Source organism: Colias croceus, chromosome 10 (genome assembly GCF_905220415.1).
Source record: "Colias croceus chromosome 10, ilColCroc2.1".
Classification (NCBI taxonomy): Eukaryota; Metazoa; Arthropoda; class Insecta; order Lepidoptera; family Pieridae; genus Colias; species Colias croceus.
In genome coordinates, this window is record NC_059546.1 from 436,925 (window position 1) to 457,106 (window position 20,182).

General features: G+C 32.7%; 2 protein-coding genes across 4 annotated transcripts; both read right to left on the reverse strand.

The window, feature by feature from the left end:
- Positions 1–828: 828 nt before the first annotated feature.
- On the reverse strand, positions 829–20,035 carry LOC123694978 (lysosome membrane protein 2-like). Of its 3 annotated transcripts, none has more exons than XM_045640630.1 (11): positions 19,991–20,035; positions 11,569–11,636; positions 10,128–10,222; positions 5,201–5,364; positions 4,864–5,011; positions 4,166–4,363; positions 3,778–3,896; positions 2,751–3,019; positions 2,493–2,611; positions 1,765–1,890; positions 829–1,411 (listed from the first exon to the last, which is right to left on the reverse strand). In XM_045640630.1, exons 2-11 carry the CDS (start codon positions 11,615–11,617, stop codon positions 1,169–1,171), a joined length of 1,530 nt encoding a protein of 509 aa, XP_045496586.1. In that variant the 5' UTR covers positions 11,618–11,636; positions 19,991–20,035; the 3' UTR covers positions 829–1,168. The 3 variants fall into 3 exon arrangements, with proteins under 3 accessions (XP_045496586.1, XP_045496587.1, XP_045496585.1); XM_045640631.1 differs by lacking the exon at positions 19,991–20,035 and adding an exon at positions 18,568–18,837 and having other exon boundaries at positions 11,569–11,632; XM_045640629.1 differs by lacking the exon at positions 19,991–20,035 and adding an exon at positions 18,568–18,836.
- On the reverse strand, positions 6,627–9,768 carry LOC123694979. The gene is made up of 3 exons (XM_045640632.1): positions 9,360–9,768; positions 8,431–8,531; positions 6,627–8,283 (listed from the first exon to the last, which is right to left on the reverse strand). Exons 1-3 carry the CDS (start codon positions 9,418–9,420, stop codon positions 7,930–7,932), a joined length of 516 nt encoding a protein of 171 aa, XP_045496588.1. The 5' UTR covers positions 9,421–9,768; the 3' UTR covers positions 6,627–7,929.
- Positions 20,036–20,182: the final 147 nt, after the last annotated feature.

Below are 20,182 nucleotides of genomic sequence, written 5' to 3' on the forward strand. Positions count from 1 at the left end.
TTTGATTTCATGTCAATATGTTTAGTTTAGTAACTACTTAGTTCCAAATTACATACTTACTGCATGCGTCGTGTTCAAAACGTAGGGATAGAAATTCAATGAATGAATAAAATAATAATTCAATGAATAAAATACTTATATTAACCATTTTGCTAAATATTTTTTTAAAATCTATTTTCTGTTACTCGTGTAAACATATAAATATAATCATCACATAACTTATGTAATCATTACAAGGATAATAATTGGTTCCAATAAAGTATCGGATTGACCAGTTCGCCTCGAGCTACGTATAGGCTGAGCTAATTTCGATGAGTAATTTTTGACATTTTAATTCAATCCTGCTCCTATTTGCATAAAAATGATAGAATGCCTCGTATGTACAAATATTTTATGTAGGTACGTGTATACAGGGTGTCCCACTATCGGTATACTTAGCGTGAAGGGACTTGTAGTTTTACATACACTGATCGCGTAAAAAATACTTAAACAACAAAATTACGACAATTTGTTGCTATATTTTTCCTTAAAATCCATGGTTTCTTCTCTAGCTTCGCGCAGCCGGTATATATCCCGCTTAGCTAATGTGAGCATTTTGTCTATGAAAACATAATTTGAACGATAGCTCGCTCGTAATAGGTACCTTATTTAAGTCATGACTAATATAGTGTACCCAAGGTGTACATCAAAGAAATTTTGATTTATTCATTCATTCTCGAATTAAAAAAACAACATAAATCTTCTAAAACTCACTCAGGGAAATAAATAAAACAAGTTATACCAATATAAAAATTTATTTTGTTTAGTACAAAAATATTGGTTCTTTATCTTAATTAAAATAATATCACATCTTCATGAATTGTATTACATTTCATTATTTACTAGACACAAAATTAACAAACTAAGTATCTACTTATATTATAAATGCGAAAATCTTTTTATTCATCTGTTATCACGCCTGCAACGGAGCAAATTCCACGAGTAAATCCCCTAACCCTATATTACTATTACATATATGTATTATATAGTACACATTACATACATACAACATATAGGCCTGTATAAAATATAGATATTTTATTTATAGTATTTAATAAAGATATTCTTTTATAAATAATTGCAATAGGCACCTAAAATTTATCTACAATATAACAATAGTTATTAAACGCTACCGACATTGATCACTCTTTGATAAATCGTCAGATTTGTCTTCAATAAGTGGTACAGTTGTGCTTAATTTATAGACCAGACCTCGTTTGGAACGTAGACTTAAACAGGACCTTACTACTAGTATAACTATAGAGAAACCAAGGCTGAAGAACACAGTTGCTGGTACGGTGCGCAAGTAGGGTCCGAGAATATACTCGAACCAGATAATTTTATTAACGTATGGTATTAGATCTGGTTGTACCTGGAATAAATAACCGTTTTAAGTATTTGAGGCTTACACACATAATAATATTATGTTTCTTTATTATTATATATATTGAGCGAGATTTCATGTTATCCTGTTTTAGAGACGCTGTATGTGAAGTTATCCCTAACGTGTTATAAAATAATATGTATATGTAGGTACTAATTTTAATAGAAATATTCAACACTTTTCTAATTCAGTTTAAACCATCCAAACTTAAAATAGCTACTTATTACGAACGACTAATTACATTAATTTTTGGGTTTTAAACAGATACATAAATAGAAGATTGTACAGAATTAACTTATAACAAAAGTACGTTTTTCGAAAGTTAAACAATAGATACTTACAATATGAAAACGTATAGTAGGCACTATCATGTTAGAGAACGGTCTGGTGGCAGAGTTATAGCGGACATCGGTGATGATCAAGTTGCCTTGCAGAGAAAAGTGAGTTGATAATACTATACCGAGTTTCTGAAAGTCAAAGAGCAGGGGTAAAGTTTTTGTTTTTATATAATTTATTTGCCTGATATTCAAAATAAAAAAGGCAGATGACCATGATAAAAATTAGCCCATGTTCCCGGGTAACAACCCAATTAATGACCAATGTAAAATTGTAAAGCATTATTAAAATCGATAGAGAAGTTTTTCAGCGTAAAAATTTGATACAAAATTCACATAAAAAAACTAATATTATTAGATATTAGTTTAGAGTGAGTAGACTATGGATACGCCTAAAGATAAAGAAGAAAATTATTATAAATTAAAACTGAAGTTAATAAATACCTAGTTTAATTTATAGTAATAAGTTTATAAAACGTTTGTAACAAAACAATTTTGTAGTTTGGAAATAAACAGACTTTTATTTATTTATATGAGTACTAGCAAACCTGGTGAACTCCGTTTCTCCACCAGAGACACCTTTTCTTTGCTATAAACCTTTGCTATAAATCCCGACACCTTTCCAACGAATGCAAAACCGTGGAAATCGGTTCGTGCATTCTGGAGTTATAGCGTCAGGAAGGAAAACCCGGCTTATTTTTATATAGAAGATAGATAAATAAGATTATCCTTACCGAATCAATAACAAACTCGCTGTCATGTTCCTCTTCATTAGGCTTGATTCCTTCAACCCGCTCGTACAGTTTGGGGTCAGCGTGCAGGTAATGTCCCATAGACAAGCCCGTGCTAGCATCTGAAGATAGGTATAAAATTAATTAGTAATGCTTTTATATCATTGGAAAGCAAAGAGAGGAAATTAGAGAAAAACGTAAATACGAAAGTTACGTATGAGGACAGTAATTTAGATAAAATGGTTCTATTCTATCACTTACCATAAAAACACGGTGCAAGATTGGACAATCCTTCAATACACTTGGGCATAGTGCACACACATTGATTATCCTCGTTCGCACTGAAAGTCTCATTACTGAACTTGTACACGAAGCCCTCAGCACCGTTCTCCATGGTCCTGCTGCTCTGGTACTGCAGGTCCATGATCCTGCAGAAGGCGTAGCGGAAGATTCGCAGAGGTTTCTCCTTCGTCAGGTCGGTGGGGTAGCCGATACCTTCGTACACGTCCTCGAAGGTGTTGCAGCGACTTCTGTAAATAAGAATTAATTTATAGAAACATACAGATTTAGTAGGGTTGTCAATCAGAGTCAACGATTAAAAGTCGATCGAAATTTTGAAAGAGTGTGTCTAAAACTTTTCTCAAATTATAATATTTAACTAGCTTTCCACCCGCGGCATCGCCCGCGCAGTCAAAGAAAAACCCGCATAGTTCCCGTTCCCGTGGGATTTCCGGGATGAAACCTATCCTATGTCCTTTCTCGGGTATCAAAATATCTCTATACCAAATTTCATGCAAATTGGTTCAGTAGTTAAGGCGTGCTTGAGTAACAGACAGACAGAGTTACTTTCGCATTTATAATATTAGTATGGATTTATTGTATTAAGTAACTTTATAACTTCATGTATAAAAAATAATTCTTCATGCTTAATTTATTGAAATTATTGAAATTATTATTACAAATTATTACAATAACTTAAGTCTAAGTCTCACAAAACTGCACATGCAGTTTGTCTGTGGGATCATGCCTCTTATATATCTATCTGTTACTAAATATATTATATAATATTGTCTGTTATAAAATATAGTATTAAGTATATTTATTTTTTTGATGAATTAATATTTTTTTTTACATTAGCTTCAATGGAGGAATACATCGTAATTTGAAAAAAATGGTATGATTTGAGACATGAATCTTATTTTTAAACGACGTCGATAAAACCATACAATTATCAAAACGACCACACATCACCTGCATTGATAAACTGTATTCAGTCATAATTACTCACTGTTTTTCTGTGCCGTAACCATGCATACTGAGACCCGCCTCTCCATTATATTTCCTGATTTTAAATTTGTCTTGCTCCTCTGTCGATAATTCAATTCTGGATCGTTCATTTTCGTACAGCTGAAATGTTTCATAAATTTTATATTAAACTACGAATAATGTAGCGCAGTTTTCACAACGAAAAAAGATGCCAGAAGTATTTTGCTATGGTTATGGAATTTTGAAGTCAGAAACGTAAAATGCCTCATCACATCACATCATAATTGATAGATATGTTCTTCACATCATAGTTAATACCTAATTTACTAGGCCGCTATACATAGGTATTGTTTTCGTTAAGCTTCACTAAACGAAATAATAATAATAATAACAAACACAAAATTACCTACCCTGTCCAACAAGCCCAGTTTGGTGAAGTTGATCATACCAGGGATGAAGGAGTTGAACATTTTGATGATAGGATCGTCCCAACCCCAGAGGTAGCTTTGAACATCCAGGGTCATGATGGCCTTGCTGTTCATTTGGGTGATGAGCAGGTTGTAGCCGTACTGGGTGAAAGGATTTGTAGATAGCCGTGTTGCCAGTGTCTGGAAATTGAATGGTTAGTAATTAATATATATATAATAAATACATTTGCTTCGATAAGTATATAATTTTATCAGTAGTTTTCATAGCATCAATCTGAATAAGATGGATATTATAGAGAATTGTAGGATGGACAGAAAAATAAAGTAAGTATCTGAAATGAATCTAAGGTAACTACATTTGCCTTTTATATTACTGGAATTATGGGAATTCACTTTATAAGTACCTACTTTAATATTGAAGTGAAATTTCTTAAGGTGCGTTGAGTGTAAAATTTCAAGGTCGCGTCATGGCAATACCGTCACGTCATGGAGAAAAGCGACGATTTTACTATCTTTGAATCTTGCCAAATAAGTTTCTATTCTGACACGTGTGCTCGGCACACATGCTATTTTTTACTTCATTCTTTTAACAAACTGCTTCAACTGCTTATTTTATGAGTACATAATTAATTATTTGTCCTTATTCTTGTTTTATAAGTGTTAAAGTTTGAATATCTTACCAACATAGGAATATTAGGCAACTGCAATACAACGTCTTTGGGATCCGCTATGGACATTTCTCTTATAAACTCAGTTCTGAATTTTGGGGAATATCTCAAAACGCCGTTTTCTTTATCCAGCTCCATATCTTCATTCTTGCGAAATTCTCTGAAAATATTTATATTATGATTAGGTACCTATATTTTCTTAGCTCAACACACATCTCTGTAGATCCTCACAATTTATTGAAATGAAAATGAATTAAATTTGTATACAAAATTATGTTTGGCATATGTGATACAATCTTTAACACCTGTGCAAATTAAATAGCTACTAACTAAGGAAAAGTCTACTTACTGATATGTAAACGGTCCAACTTCTTGCACTCTTAGCTTGTTATCCTTTCCCGATAAGAAAGCGTCTCCATTAGTTATATTGAATATATAAATATGCAGATATACACAAGGTATCTCTTCGTGTAAAATTTCGTAGAGGTAAGAACCCTCTGTTAGACGTAGTACCTGGAATTTCAAGGATTTTTTAATTAGTTTCACTCGCGATTTGTAAAGGAAATTCTGTTATTATGAAGAAAACATTATAAAGGAAAATCTTCATAATGATTCTACACGATAATTAATAACTTAATAAGGCTAAAAACTCCACCTTTTATATTAATACTAGCTGTCCCAGCGATCGTTGTTCTGCCTTACTCTTATCACTTAACGGTATGAAAAAGAGATGTTGGCTTCTAAGACCTACCCGATATGCACACAAAATTTCATGAGAATCGGTCCAGCCGTTTTGGAGGTAACTAACATTATAACACGGGAATTTTATATATTAGACGAGAGGGAGATAGTGTGTGTGCGCGCGTGTTTGCATGTGTGGCGAAGTAATTCAGGCAAAGTTAGAATGGAGAATTTAATAAAGATATTCTTGTAATATGTTAGATTTATAAAAAAAAATAACAATTAAATAGTTGTAGGATCACGTGGAAGTTAACGCTGTTCACACGTGAATAGTTTAGTTTCAAGTTATTTTTATGTCGCCATCATTGGATCGGCTAATAGTAAATGATTACGACCAGTATTATTTCCTATATCTTATAATTATGCTTGGAAAAAAACATAGTTATCCTAATACATAGTTGTATGCTAAATAGGTGGCGATTTAAATTGCTTTTCATAATAAAGACTCAACTCCATATTATTTAGCTTGACATGTCAATCAATTTATACTTCATTTTTTTGTTTTGTTATAATATCGACATATCCTACGAATAAAGGCGTAATTGCAAAATGTCAACTTTACAGGAGGAGGTTTTTTACGTTTTGTTTTAATTCTAGAAGACATTAATAGCTATATAATATTTAGATCTATGTAAAACTGATCTAAGTTGTTAATTACATAATTTAAGTCCGCCAAATTTGGATATTTCTAATAAATATGTCTCTTAAGTGTTTATTCGCGGGACTAAAATGAGATTCAATAGTCATTAGTGACATTGTGTCCTTGTTCAGCGGAACATCTGAGGTCGTAAGAGCACTTGGGTCTTTTACTAAACTGCAGTGTACATGTGTGTTGTACATTTTTATTTCATTTTTTTAATAGTATTGATCATCACGTTAATAAAAAATCATTAACTTTATTATGGAAAAAAAACAGCTTAAACTTACAAAAATAAAATTAAAAAACAGACGTTTTACATTAGTCATAGCCTCTTTTGGCTTATTTATTTGCCCAAGTTTTTAGTAACTTATTGGCTTTGCCTTATTATCCTTATCTAATAGCAACATAAAATTAGGTAGCTGCAGGCCACTTCAGAAAGAAAACAAATAGTCAAATTATAAATAAAACTAGTTTCTATTGGACCATGTACAAAGTAATTTTACAACCTTACAACGTCATGTTAAATTAAAGTAACAATATAGGTACTTAATGATTAATCAATGGTGTGTACTATGAACTAAATTAATAAAATTTATATAATAATATATTCTTATTAAAAAAAATATTATTCTTTTACGAAATAGAAGGTGTTCGCATTTTACTTTAAGTCATCACAAAATTATAATATCACAATTAAATTAATCTCAGTCTTATCCTATAAGACGACAAATAAAAACAAAATATAACTATTATTCATTATGTTCTTCAGACTCATCATCGCTTTTGTTGTTCTCTCCATGGTATTCTCGAGGTAATGTTTTAAAAAAAATGATGAAATTCATCTGGTATAATCTTTGTTTCACATAAGAAGGTGAGGTCTTTGTATTTATCGTTACTTATTTTTAAGTTTGTAGTATTAGCTTGTTTAATATCTGTTATACAATCTTTTCCTCTGCCTCTTGTTGTTTTCTTTTTTAGTGTTGTTATTTCTTTAAACGCTTCATCAAGTTGATACTTATACTTGATTACATCGACATTGTTTTTGCTAACCTGAACTTTGATTTTACTCCAAGCTACTTTTTCTCCGTTGTCATTTTTAGTCCAGTTTTTACCATCTAACAATGCCCGATAATCGTGTATGTCACCTAGAGTCATTTCTTTGACTCTAGGGCTCTCCTGTTGTTTTTGACCATCTAACAATGTTGAACCATTGTTCAGGTGTATGGTTATCATTTTTGTGGTATATAATAATAGTTATATTTTGTTTTTATTTTGTCGTCTTATAGGATAAGACCGAGATTAATTTAATTGTGATATTATAATTTTGTAATGACTTAAAGTAAAATGCGATCACTGAATGCACACAATCACCCTCATTTTGGGTGTGTCCCACTTCCAATAATCGATGGGTTATGCTGTGGACATAATTATTTTTAACAATGTATTGAAACATTTCAAAAACCATTCGGTTTTTGTTCTGCCCACAGCAGTTATGACCAAAATCTAAATTGATTAGTCCCCGCATCGATCAATGGTTGCAAAAATGACATAAGATCACAACATATCTTGCCATTTGTCTCCGTCCACATGTAACAAAACCCTGTCTTTTTGGCCATGTCATAAACAGTAAAATCATAAAGGTTTAACTTTCTTTTATATTAAAATATGCTTACGCCTTACGTCACCAGATGGACAATTTAAAACTTTTTGCTTGTCAAAACAAAAGGGGAAGGTATATTAAAAGTTGTGTTGGGGCTGTCTAGTACAAGATCAATAATTGATTTAATAGATAAATTTGGAAACATATTATTTTCTTCCACGGCAGGCTCATTATTAGTCATAATATCATGTGTGGTCTCATCATCTTCTATGACAGATGAGCAAGTATTTTCAGCAAACGGTAAGTGGTAAACGTCTTCAATCAGCACATTTTGTGATACTTCATATTGTTGAGTAATCGATGTTGTAGGTAATATTAGATTGTCGGTGATGTTCTGACTGATTGACTCCGGTGTATTCTTGCAAATAGAATCAGGATCATCTTCATTGTCCTACAATCAATCGTAATGTATTATTGTTTGTATAATAAATAATAATTGTGTTTATAGAATAAATATCGGCTAAATACTGTTAAGTTGCATTCCCTTTACACAGAAACATAATACACCATACATCGAAAAAATTTAGATTTTACTTACGTCATCATTGTTGAGTACACCAGATTCTAAATGTTCTAATAAGTATGATACTTCCTCCTCGTTTCTTGGTGGTACCGGGGACTGTACTCGTTTACGGGCATCTGGAAATTAATTAAACGCTTAATTTAAATGATAACAATGCTAATTACTGTAATAAATAGCTAGCTTTCTTACTAAATAATTTCATTATAGCCTGAAAGTTTGTTTGGAGATTTGTTCCTTTTTCACGCAAAAACTTCTAAACCGATCGTGAAGAAATTTTTGCATCAATATAGCTTAGACTTCCAAATAACAAATAAAGAACATAATTTTCCTAAATTTCCGCATAAATGAAGACCCGGGAAAAAAGATAGTATGAAGCTAGTACTAAAAAAGTGCAAGAAAAAAGCCACTAATGCCATAAGGGCCTTTATTGTAAATATTAATCTTAAAGCTTAAATCTATGAAATTTGCCTATATTTTTTAAAAACAGAAATTCATCAATAAATTTATAATTTTTAATGTATAAATGTTACACGAAAATAAACTCTTACTATCACAAAATACACAAAACAGGAAATGTCCGCAGAACAACGCCATAAAAGCCATTAGAATTATAAAATTTTCATAGAAGTATTTTAAGCCATTTCCGTGGAATAAAGCCACGCTAGCAATAGTGGCATTATTGTTCGGAATCATATAAAATATTATTAAAATACAAAATAAGCATGAAATCACTTTAAAATTCCTATAATATTCGAAATATTTAAAAGAAAATTAGTTGTTTATCTTAATTATCACAATGACACACCGGAAAAAGACCGGAAATATAAGTACCTAAGCAGTTACTAAGCTAGAGTTTTTAGAAACAACTCTACCTAACTAGCGTTACACACAGTCATAATGATTATTAGACTTCAAAACTAATGATATAGTTAACGTGTACTTACTTTTCGTCACTTTCTCTTTACTGAAAAACAAATTAACCAGTTTAAGTCCTCGGCGTTTCATTATTTTTGGCACCACCGGCCGGCCGGCTTGTGAATTTGATGCACGACGCGCGCGTATCCGCGGAAAAATGGCCGAATGGCCCGAGCGCCCCGCCCCAGACCCCGCTTCCTTCGACTCCCGCGAAGAAGAAAGTCACTGTAGACTTAAGTGGCTCTTTTCGGCGGGTGATTCGAGAAATTGAAATAGTGGCTTTTTAATAAAACATTTTTTTTTACGTATACAAGTTTTTATTTTATAGGTTTATTAGACAAATAGGTGTAAAATAAGCCGTAGATTTCAAATAAAGAATAAAAATAAAAAGCCACAAAGGCCCGAGTGGCTTTATTCGTAGGATATGACGATATAATGGTGTATAAGTTTTTGTAGAGAAAGTCTTTTTAGTCACACAACTTTTAACACAAAAACGGATGAACGGATTTTAATGATTTTTGCACTTGTCTCCGCATGGACTAGATAAATAAGTGTTAAAAATTTTAAATATACAAAAATAAACACGTGTGAAAAGTGAAAATAGACAAAACAAGAGCGTGTGTGCCGAGCACACGTCTCAGAAGTGAAACTTCTTTGGCAAGATTTTAAGATACCAAAATCGTCACCTTACTCCAAGACGTGACGGTATTGCCATGACGCGACCTTGAAAGTTTACCTTCAACGCGATAGTTTCACTTCAAAAATTTACCAAAAAAAATAATTCAATATAAACTCACGTATGTAGACATTATGTGCGCAGGGTTGATGAAACAGATCAAAACGGATAGGCCCAAAAATGCGAAGCCGACTGTTGTGCAGATAGATAGCTTACCTAGAAATAAATTAAGAAATTTTGTTTTTAACAAAATAAACTTATATTACCTATCTACTATTGCAGATAGAGTAACGTAATTAAGTATGGATTAATTGGGATACTAAAAAAAATATAGGTACACAAAATAAATCGACTCCCCTACAAGATTTTTTTAAGTCGGTTAAAATGCTAAACACTCGGCTAATATTCGTCAATTGCAATATTTATATTATATATTCACAACGTATTATATATTAAAGACTTAAGTATATATCTGCAACAGTCTTGTTTAAATTATAATATTATGTAAACCTTAAAGGTTTTAAGAAATGCATACAAGTACTAATAAAAATATATACAAAACCCTTATAAATAGGCCTCTGTCAAAGGTCTACGATTGATACCCATAAATTATAAAATAAATTATGCAAACAATGACAAGAATTTACATACTATAAAAATAATACTTAGTATACAATTAATTTAAATATATCCGCTAAAACCATAATTATAAACTGTCAAAGAGAAACCGGTTTTTAAATTATAATAGTTTATTGGTAATTATCCAAATACTCTACGAGAATTTGGTGCTGTATAAATTGGTTCTTTAGATAACAATATCTATTATGTTTTTTTTTCTGTAACTTTGAATATTTAGATAAATGATAATTCCCATTATATTCTATAATAATTTGACCTTTTCATTGTATGGAATCTCACATTTAACCAAATTTACTCAAAGAAAACAAACCATTATGTTGGAAAGGATTGTAGTTTGCATTCATAAGGTAAGTTTCGCTTGCCATACGGAAATACCAACCAGTTATAAAGATTAAATGTCATAAAGAAACTCTTAATCTGGCCTACCCATATGCAGTAGGTACAGTTACTATGCACATCCCGGTCGATTGATAGATTTTTTTTTTGTAAAATTTATGACGCGTCTATGAGATTTATGATCTTTGATAATATGCTGTTACAACTGTCTCTTGAGATGTATAGTTCTCACGATGAACAAATTAATCAAACAAAAGATTTTTTTTTATTGATTGTATTATTTTGTACTAATAATTTAAAAATACATATTTAAAGAATATTTAATTCCTCCCTTGACCGTTTTTAGTGACAGCTATGAGAGATTGATATCAACAAACCAATGCAGACCTTTGAAATCACAGACAGACATTAAAATTTTATTAATGTAATAATATAAATGTAATTTTTTTATTACTAAAAGTAGGAGCTCGATATTGACCCTGACCACGTTTTATATAATTCAATGAACTTGTAGGGCTTGTTATGTAAATTATACATTCTGTATCGGAAAATAATATTTAATTGACCATAAAATATATTGTACTTACAATAACTCTGTGTTGTACATTTTTTACATTTTTCGTCATTATGTTTCATCTTGGAGCGAATGTACTATCTGAAAATAAAATAGATTTAGAGCAGATATATAGATATCACCATGAGCATAGCTGTTTAATTAAACAGCTATGCTCATGGTGATATCAAGCCATTCAATTGAATGGCTGGCAGTTCAGGCAGTCAATTAACTTTAATTATGAATTGAAATGAATTTATTGGCAAGAAAAGTGAAAAGTCATATTAAACGGCTGATTAAACTATTTGACATAGTCTTAAATTTAAAATATAAATCATATTATAATAATTCTCTAATTAGCAGACACAAATTTGGAAATTTGTATATTTGTCAAAAAACATGGTGAACTTTTTAAAAACATGAAAGACCACTCTAGACTTGGACTAAGAGATCCAACACGTCTAATGATGCCTAACTGCCGTTCAGCACTCTACCATAAGAATGCAAGTGTAATGTGTGTAAAGATTTTTAATCATATACCAAAACATACAAGGGAACTACCAAAAAATTTAATGCACAAAAAATTAAAAGCGTGGCTTATTAATCACTGTTTCTATTCCTTAAACGAATTTTTTAGATTATAATTACCGAAACGATAAATGTACCTAACTTGACAAAAATTGACGTAAGAAATCAATTTATAATGTAATAAAATGTGATAATCAAATTGTCATATTGCTATATTATAATTTATAATGTGTATGTAGTAAATAAATGTAAAATGAACTAATGTAAATAATATATTGTTTAAATAATTAAATTATAAAATTAAAATATTTGTATGCCAATTGTTGGCGAATTGTGCGGACGAAAAATTTATTATAACTTTGTAACCACAATTCATACAAATAAATTTTCATTTCATTTCATTTCATTTCAAAAACACAGTGTAAAAAACTGTAAATATGCAAACGTAATATAATGAGTTAATGATTCCAAAAAAGCGTGAGAACATTTTACATGCATTATTATTTAATTAGCTAGTTAATTATAATCACATTAAATAATATAGAATTTATAATATCGAGCAACCAGGATATTAAATTATTATACTCATAAAAAGTTGGATTTTGTCGGTTTATTTTTTATTTAATTTTGAGGCCCGTGTAAAGATAATCTCAAATAAGTAGCGTCGCGGTTTCAAACAGCGGACAAAACCGCAAACGAAAACTTTTATTAAAAGCCTTCAGGAGTAGGTATATTTCTAGAAAATGTAAGTATTTCACTTTTCACTTTTTCTTATTCTTAAACTATTTTCATAATTCATTCCAAATTTTATCAAAATTCGTACTGCGATTGCCCGTTATAAGCCTCAAAGATTGACAGACAGACTTTATTTATAAATGCAATATTTCTTATGGAAAATAACTTGTATGAGCTGGTAACTATCAGCATTCCAAACTATTTCTTTTATAGATTTTCCTTATCAACAAGGTCATTAATTACATAAGGTTCATCGATCAGTTGTGACCTGCTAGAACTAGTATTTTTTATAAATATCTTCCAGACTTGAAATGCGAGATCTAAATTACTCTTTACAATGAAAAGCGAAAGAAACATTTGACTTTTAAGGACATATTATGAAGACAAGGATAGTAGTAGTGAAGTCCCATGTCCCCGTAGTGGGGTAAGGGGCAGATGCATTATGCATACATCAGCTGTTTCACTGATCGATTTTTCTTTAGGGACAAGTAGGTGATCAGCCTTCTGTGTCCTACCAGACCGAGACATTTTTTTTTCTTCGTCTCCACCGGGAATCGAACCCAGGACCCCTCGGTTCTACGCTCACGCGTCAACCACTGTACCAAGGAGGCGGTCAAGACAAGGATACGTGATAACAAAAGGTATTGAGTTGGTTTATAACAACCCTAGATCTTAATCGAGAGATATCTATAGAAATATGTAGTAGTTATTAGTTATAAGTATTCAAGGTAGAGCAACTAGTATAGTATTATAATATTCTCTGTGGTAGAGCTAAAAAATACATTTCTTGTCAAGTAAATTAAAATCTATATAATTAAATATGGAAGCTGTACACACAAGGGCATTCTATAGTTTATTTTACACGGATTTTTCATTACTTTAAAGTCTGATTATATTCTCGGCGCAAATAATATAACGTGTATTAATTATTACTATCTAGAGACGATAAAAAAATATAATTAGTCAAATAATTTTATAGCATAACATAAAGGTCGTACGTAATTTTTTGAGGTCGTATAACATGTATAAAAAGAATATTATTTTAATTTAAGTAATAAGCTAATAACATAATAAATTAAATAAGTGTTAATAATTTGCATTTCCAAATTTCTTAAAAACAATGTTAGGATCCTTCTAAAATCAATCAGGGAGATTGCTTAGGCCGCCTTTCTGTGCCTGGTATATATCCATACTAATATTATAAATTCTCTGTCTGTCTGTCTGTTACTCATTCACGCCTAAACTACTGAACCAATTTGCATGAAATTTGGTATGGAGATATTTTGATACCCGAGAAAGGACATAGGACTTTTTATTGCGAAATATATACCACGGGCGAAGCCGGGGCGACCACTAGTGTACAATAAAGTATACATAAATAAATGAATAAACAAATAATAATCTGTATTTTTGTTAAAAACCTCAATCTTAAAGTTACAGCAGCTTTGCTTTGCATGGTGAAAGACACACAAACAAAAATCGTAATAAAATACCAGCGATTAGTTTTTCGTAGTGCATGTATGTTTAGGCACATCTAATTGCTATTGCATGAGAGTTAAGGTGATGAGTAAAGAATATGGAAAGTATGATAAATAGTATGCCAACGCCGGACGACCCGAGTAGCGATCGGCGCTCCGAGCTTTCCGGGACTGGGAGTGTGAAATGGACTACCGGCCATGGCAATGCAGGCAACCAGGCATCCCATGGAAATTATGCTACTGGACGAAGATTACAATTGAGAAGAACATATCGCTTTGGCACATGGAATGTCCGAGGCTTACTGGAACCTAGTAAACTACCTATACTAGAACGAGAATTGGAAAGATGTAATTTGACAATAACGGGACTTAGCGAGACGCACTGGAAAAACAGTGGACACTTTGATGGTGAAAAACACACAATATATTTCTCTGGAAACGAAAACAGACATTTCTCTGGTGTGGCTATTGCAATCCCGAAAAGCTGGAAAAATGCTGTACTTGGATACAATCCTATTAACGACAGAATTATCTCAATAAAATTCAACGCATCACCAACCCCACTGAATATTATTCAAGTATATGCTCCCACCGGACAAGCAAACGACGAAGTAGTAGAAGAATTTTACAAAGAACTTGAATTAACTATAGACAAAATACCTAGAAGAGAGCTATTACTCGTATTAGGAGATTTTAATGCAAAAGTTGGTAATACTGCTATGGATGATGGTATACGGAATATCGTTGGGAAATATGGCCTGGGCACTAGAAATAAAAGAGGTGAACGCCTTATCGAATTTGCTGCTAACAACAGTTTTACCATAATGAATACTACTTTTAAGCAACATCCTCGGCGCCTTTATACTTGGATTTCTCCAGGCGATAGATGTCGTAATCAAATTGATTATATATTGATTAGATCGCGATGGAGAAGTTCTATTACCAATACATACACATTACCAAGTGCTGACTGTCATTCTGACCATCAACTCCTTATTGGCTATCTTAGAGTAAAACTTCAAAAGGCAAGACATGCAAATACAACTAAAAGAATTCAAATAAATGACCCAAGTGCTCTCAAAACATCAATCGAAAGCAAGCACTCTACGTGGCGCACTGATAGCAAGAATAAAGATGCCAATTCAATGTGGATTTCTGCAAAGAATTACATACTAGAGGCACTGTCAGAATCTCAACAACAAAAGGTAACACACAAGAAGCAACACTGGATGACACCACAGACATGGCAATTAATAGAGGAACGACGACTACTCAAAAGCAGGGGAGCTAGTAGTTTAGAGCTCAATGCCAGAAGATCGGCAATTCAATCTTCTTGTAGAAGGGATCGCAATAGTGCTTTGACAAAGATATGTGAAGAACTTGAACAGCACTCAGATAAACTACAAACGAAAGAGCTGCACGATAAGGTGCGATACCTAACACGCCAATTTAGACCTAAGACATGGGCGATAGAAAATTCTGACGGTCAAATGGTAACGGAGATAAAAGACATAGTGAATATATGGAAACAATACTGCGTGTCCCTTTTCGCTAATCACTCCAGATTGACTAGTACAACATATGAGATAAATCTCATTGCTGACCGAGAGCCTGATATCTTACGAGACGAAGTGCGAGCAGGGATACGACATCTAAAGAACAATAAAGCCACTGGAGTAGACGAAATACCTATAGAGGTATTCAAAGCTATGGGGGAAACTGGGGTCGACCTTTTGCATAACATCTGTTGCAAAATATGGGAATCTGGAAGATGGCCTGACTAGTCTAAATCGATATTTAAACCCTTACATAAAAAAGGATCTACAAAGAAATGCAACAATTACAGGCTCATTTCTCTCATATCGCACGCAAGTAAGGTCTTACTCCATATTCTAAACAAAAGACTGCAGTCCTATCTTAACTGTCAAATCGCACCTGAACAAGCAGGCTTCGTGAAGGGAAAAGGTACACGTGAACAAATACTTGTACTTCGGCAAATTATCGAGAAATCGAGAGAATTTAACTCACCTCTTTTTGTTTGCTTTATAGATTTCCATAAAGCGTTTGACACAGTCAATTGGAAGTACCTTTGGCAGATTCTGTTGGAAATGGGGGTACCAAGACATCTTGTAGTTCTGGTGCAACGTCTGTATGAGGATGGCAAAGCAGTAGTAAAGGTAGATGATGTGCTCTCAGACTCTTTCAAAACTGAGCGTGGAGTTCGCCAGGGATGTTTGTTATCACCTTTGCTGTTCAATATTTATACAGAATACATAATGAGAATTGTCCTGGATAGGTGGAATGGAGGCATATCAATAGGTGGTCGTGTGATAAATAACTTAAGATACGCTGATGATACTACGATTCTTGCTCAAACAAAACAAGAACTTGAAGAACTCTTGAGTCGTCTAGAAACAACAAGCCTGCAATTCGGTTTGACACTCAACAGAAACAAGACGAAGGTCATGATAATTGATCGAACTGGACAGGAAAATGAAGGACCACTTTATGTTGCTAATAGTGAAGTGGTAAACAGCTACATATACCTCGGATCCACTATTACCAACACAGGAGGATGTGAAGAAGAAATTGGACGTAGATGCGCTATCACAAGATCTGCAGTAGAAAAACTAAATAAAATCTGGAAGGACAGGCGCATCACCAAGAACACAAAAGTGCGCCTAATGAAATGTCTGGTATTTCCTATCTTTCTATATGGTGCGGAAACCTGGACGCTCAAAATGCAGAATCGCCGAAAAATTGATGCCCTGGAGATGTGGTGTTGGAGGCGGATGCTGAAAATACCGTGGACGTCGTTCCGAACCAACGTCTCGATACTCAAGGAACTAAACATCGAAAATAGGCTTTCGTCAATTGTGCAGATGCGAATTTTGAAGTTCTTTGGCCACATCACTAGAAATGAGGATTCCTTGGAGAGACTTGTGGTGCAGGGACAAATTGAGGGCAAAAGATCACGGGGCCGCTCACCTACACGTTGGACCGACCTTATCGGTAAAACGACCCAGTCCAGCCTGGTAGAATGTGCTCGCAATGCTACCGATCGTGAGAAATGGAGACGTATTGTTGGACAGGGAGTGAACAAAGAAGTGACCACATCTAACAGGAATAGAGCACCATCACCATAACCACGACCACTCTGTCAAGAGTGTACGGCTAAGAAGAATTGCTATTCAACAAGTATGACAAAAAAACTTCTTTATAATTTTATTATGCATTGTTTTAAATAATGGTTCCCACGTATCAAGTTAGAATAGTCACCAAATAGGTATAATATGTAAATATAGTGTATAAAAAGTAAAAATAAAAAAAAGGTAAGTAAAAATAAATAATTAAACTGCGAACATTGAAATTTCGCAATTATCATCAAAATATTGCAATAATTACAATATTGTAACAATTATAAAACTGCAAGTCCAATATATTAAACATGAAATGTTTAAAGTAAAACTGTTGTAAGTATGCTTCAAAAATAACACCGAACTTTTAACATTTTTGAAAACTGATAAATCTCAATTCAGGCAAAGCACGTGTAGGTTTTATTATTTGCAAAATCATTATCTGTAAATTTTAAGGCAATTTAGATTTTGAATGTTATCTTTTTACAGGTACCTGTAAAAATTAAAATAAGGTATATAAATGCATTTTTTAACTTCAGGTGAAGTTCACCGAAAATCAACACTTCGTCAATGTTTTTAAGCAATAAATATTTTTAGTGGACCTATTATCGAACCTAAGTACCTAAGTTTTATTTTCTCCTAGCTTTTTCTTGCTTCACTCTATTCTTATTAATTACTAGCGGTCCGCCCCGGCTTCGCCTGTGGTACATATTTACGTATTCTCTACATAAGAATAATAGAATATCTCTTTTGTTCTGTATATTAGCAATAAGTTTTCTATGTATAGTTTTATTGAAGAGTAAATAAATAAATAAATAAATAAGAAGGAATATACTTAATAAAAAAAGAATTATCGAGATCGGTCCACCCGTTCACGCGCGATGTCGTGACAACGCGAAACGGGTTTCATTTTTATATAATTAAAGACTTCAAAAAAAGCTATACAAAACTTAGGTAATATCGAAAAATACTTCAGTTTTATCGTATATTTAAAATAAGAAGAAATACACAACTAAGTAACTAAAAATTCAGACAACATTCGCTTAATTAATTTTTATTGCAATCACCTTCCCATTAATATAATAACAAAAGAAAATCTGAAAATTAGCATGATAATGGAACAAATTTTCTTTAAATCACTTGAAAGTAACTTACGCAAAGTTTCTCGTTGACACAAACAAATAAATTGACGTCAATCTAAACACGTTCACCCTTTCGCGATTAAAAACTTTGAATGAACTTGATTTAAAACTAGTTTGTAATAATAAACTTTTGACTAGTTTATCCACTGAATTCGCCTATCCTTGTTAACACAACACTATAATTAAAATAATATAATCGATATTAATTACATATATTTAAATTATTGACGCACTTGGCCATGCCACGCAATATAACTAAACCTTTTGTTAACCCTGAGTTTCATCTATATCCCTGTAGTGCGAAAAATGCTGATGATGATGATTAATATATTATGTAAACGTGTGGAGCACTGAGCTATTACATAGTGAATGTGCCTAGAAAATGATTAATGGTTCAATGAAGCAAAATCGCTGAAAGCAAGGATATTATAATTACATAAATTCGCACAAAGCTGAAATTAGTTCAAATTTTTGGAACACTATTTTAAAACGAAGTATGAAAAGCGCCGCGCATAAAAAAAATAGGGTCAAAGATCCCAAAAACTGGTGTTTCTCGTTTTCTGCCAAAAATTTGTAGAATTTACAAACGTATTTAAAATAAGTCTATATTGGACCTACTTGAATTTGAAATTTTAGTTTTATGGTACTCAAATGCTTTTTAACCGACTCTCGAAAAAAATGACTAATTTGAACCCGCATCTTTTTTCTGTTAATTACAAATGTATTTTTGGTTTTATGGCATTCAAATCCATACTAATATTATAAATGCGAAAGTAACTCTGTCTGTCTGTCTGTTACTCAATCGCGCCTAAACTACTGAACCAATTGGCATGAAATTTGGTATGGAGATATTTCGATACCCGAGAAAGGACATAGGCTACCTTTTATTGCGATGTACCACGGGCGAAGCCGGGGCGGACCACTAGTGCTTTATAAATATAAATTTATAAAGAATAGAAAAAATTCGATCACGAGGCGGGACTCGAATCCGCATCCTTTCGCGCCATTCCGGGGCGGATGCCTGACCAACTCAGCCACTCGTGACCCGCCAGTGCGATCGAATTTTTTCTATTCTTTATAAATTTTTACAAATGTATATTTATTTGTACCTACTTGTGTCGTTATAGTCACCATTTCTTAGATAAATTCAAAGGCAGATATTTTTCCGGCATGGAAGCATTGTATCTACTGACAGATCTACTGCTGTAGAATGTACCTAATAAAATTCAACTCATTTATACTAATAGTGCTCTCATATCATATCTATAATGTGTCTATAATAGTACTATAAGGATCTCAATTGTTTGTACATTTTTCTAAATATGGCAGCTGCTAAATTCTAATAACACAGACGACCCGGATCACAAACACAAACATTTATTTATTCAATTAGACTTATTTTAGATGCACTTTAAATTATCGAGATTTATATTTACCATAAATTACCAGAAAGCAGTTCCAAGAAAGGATCCCCGGTAAGAAAATCTGTAGTTACCACAGCCTGGTCGATAGTCCACTGAGAACTAACCATTCAGATAATATAACCCAGGGCATTTTCCCTCATCATTTCGAATGTATAAACGCATTTTCCACGCATTATTTTCGCATAGTTCATAGATAAATAGATC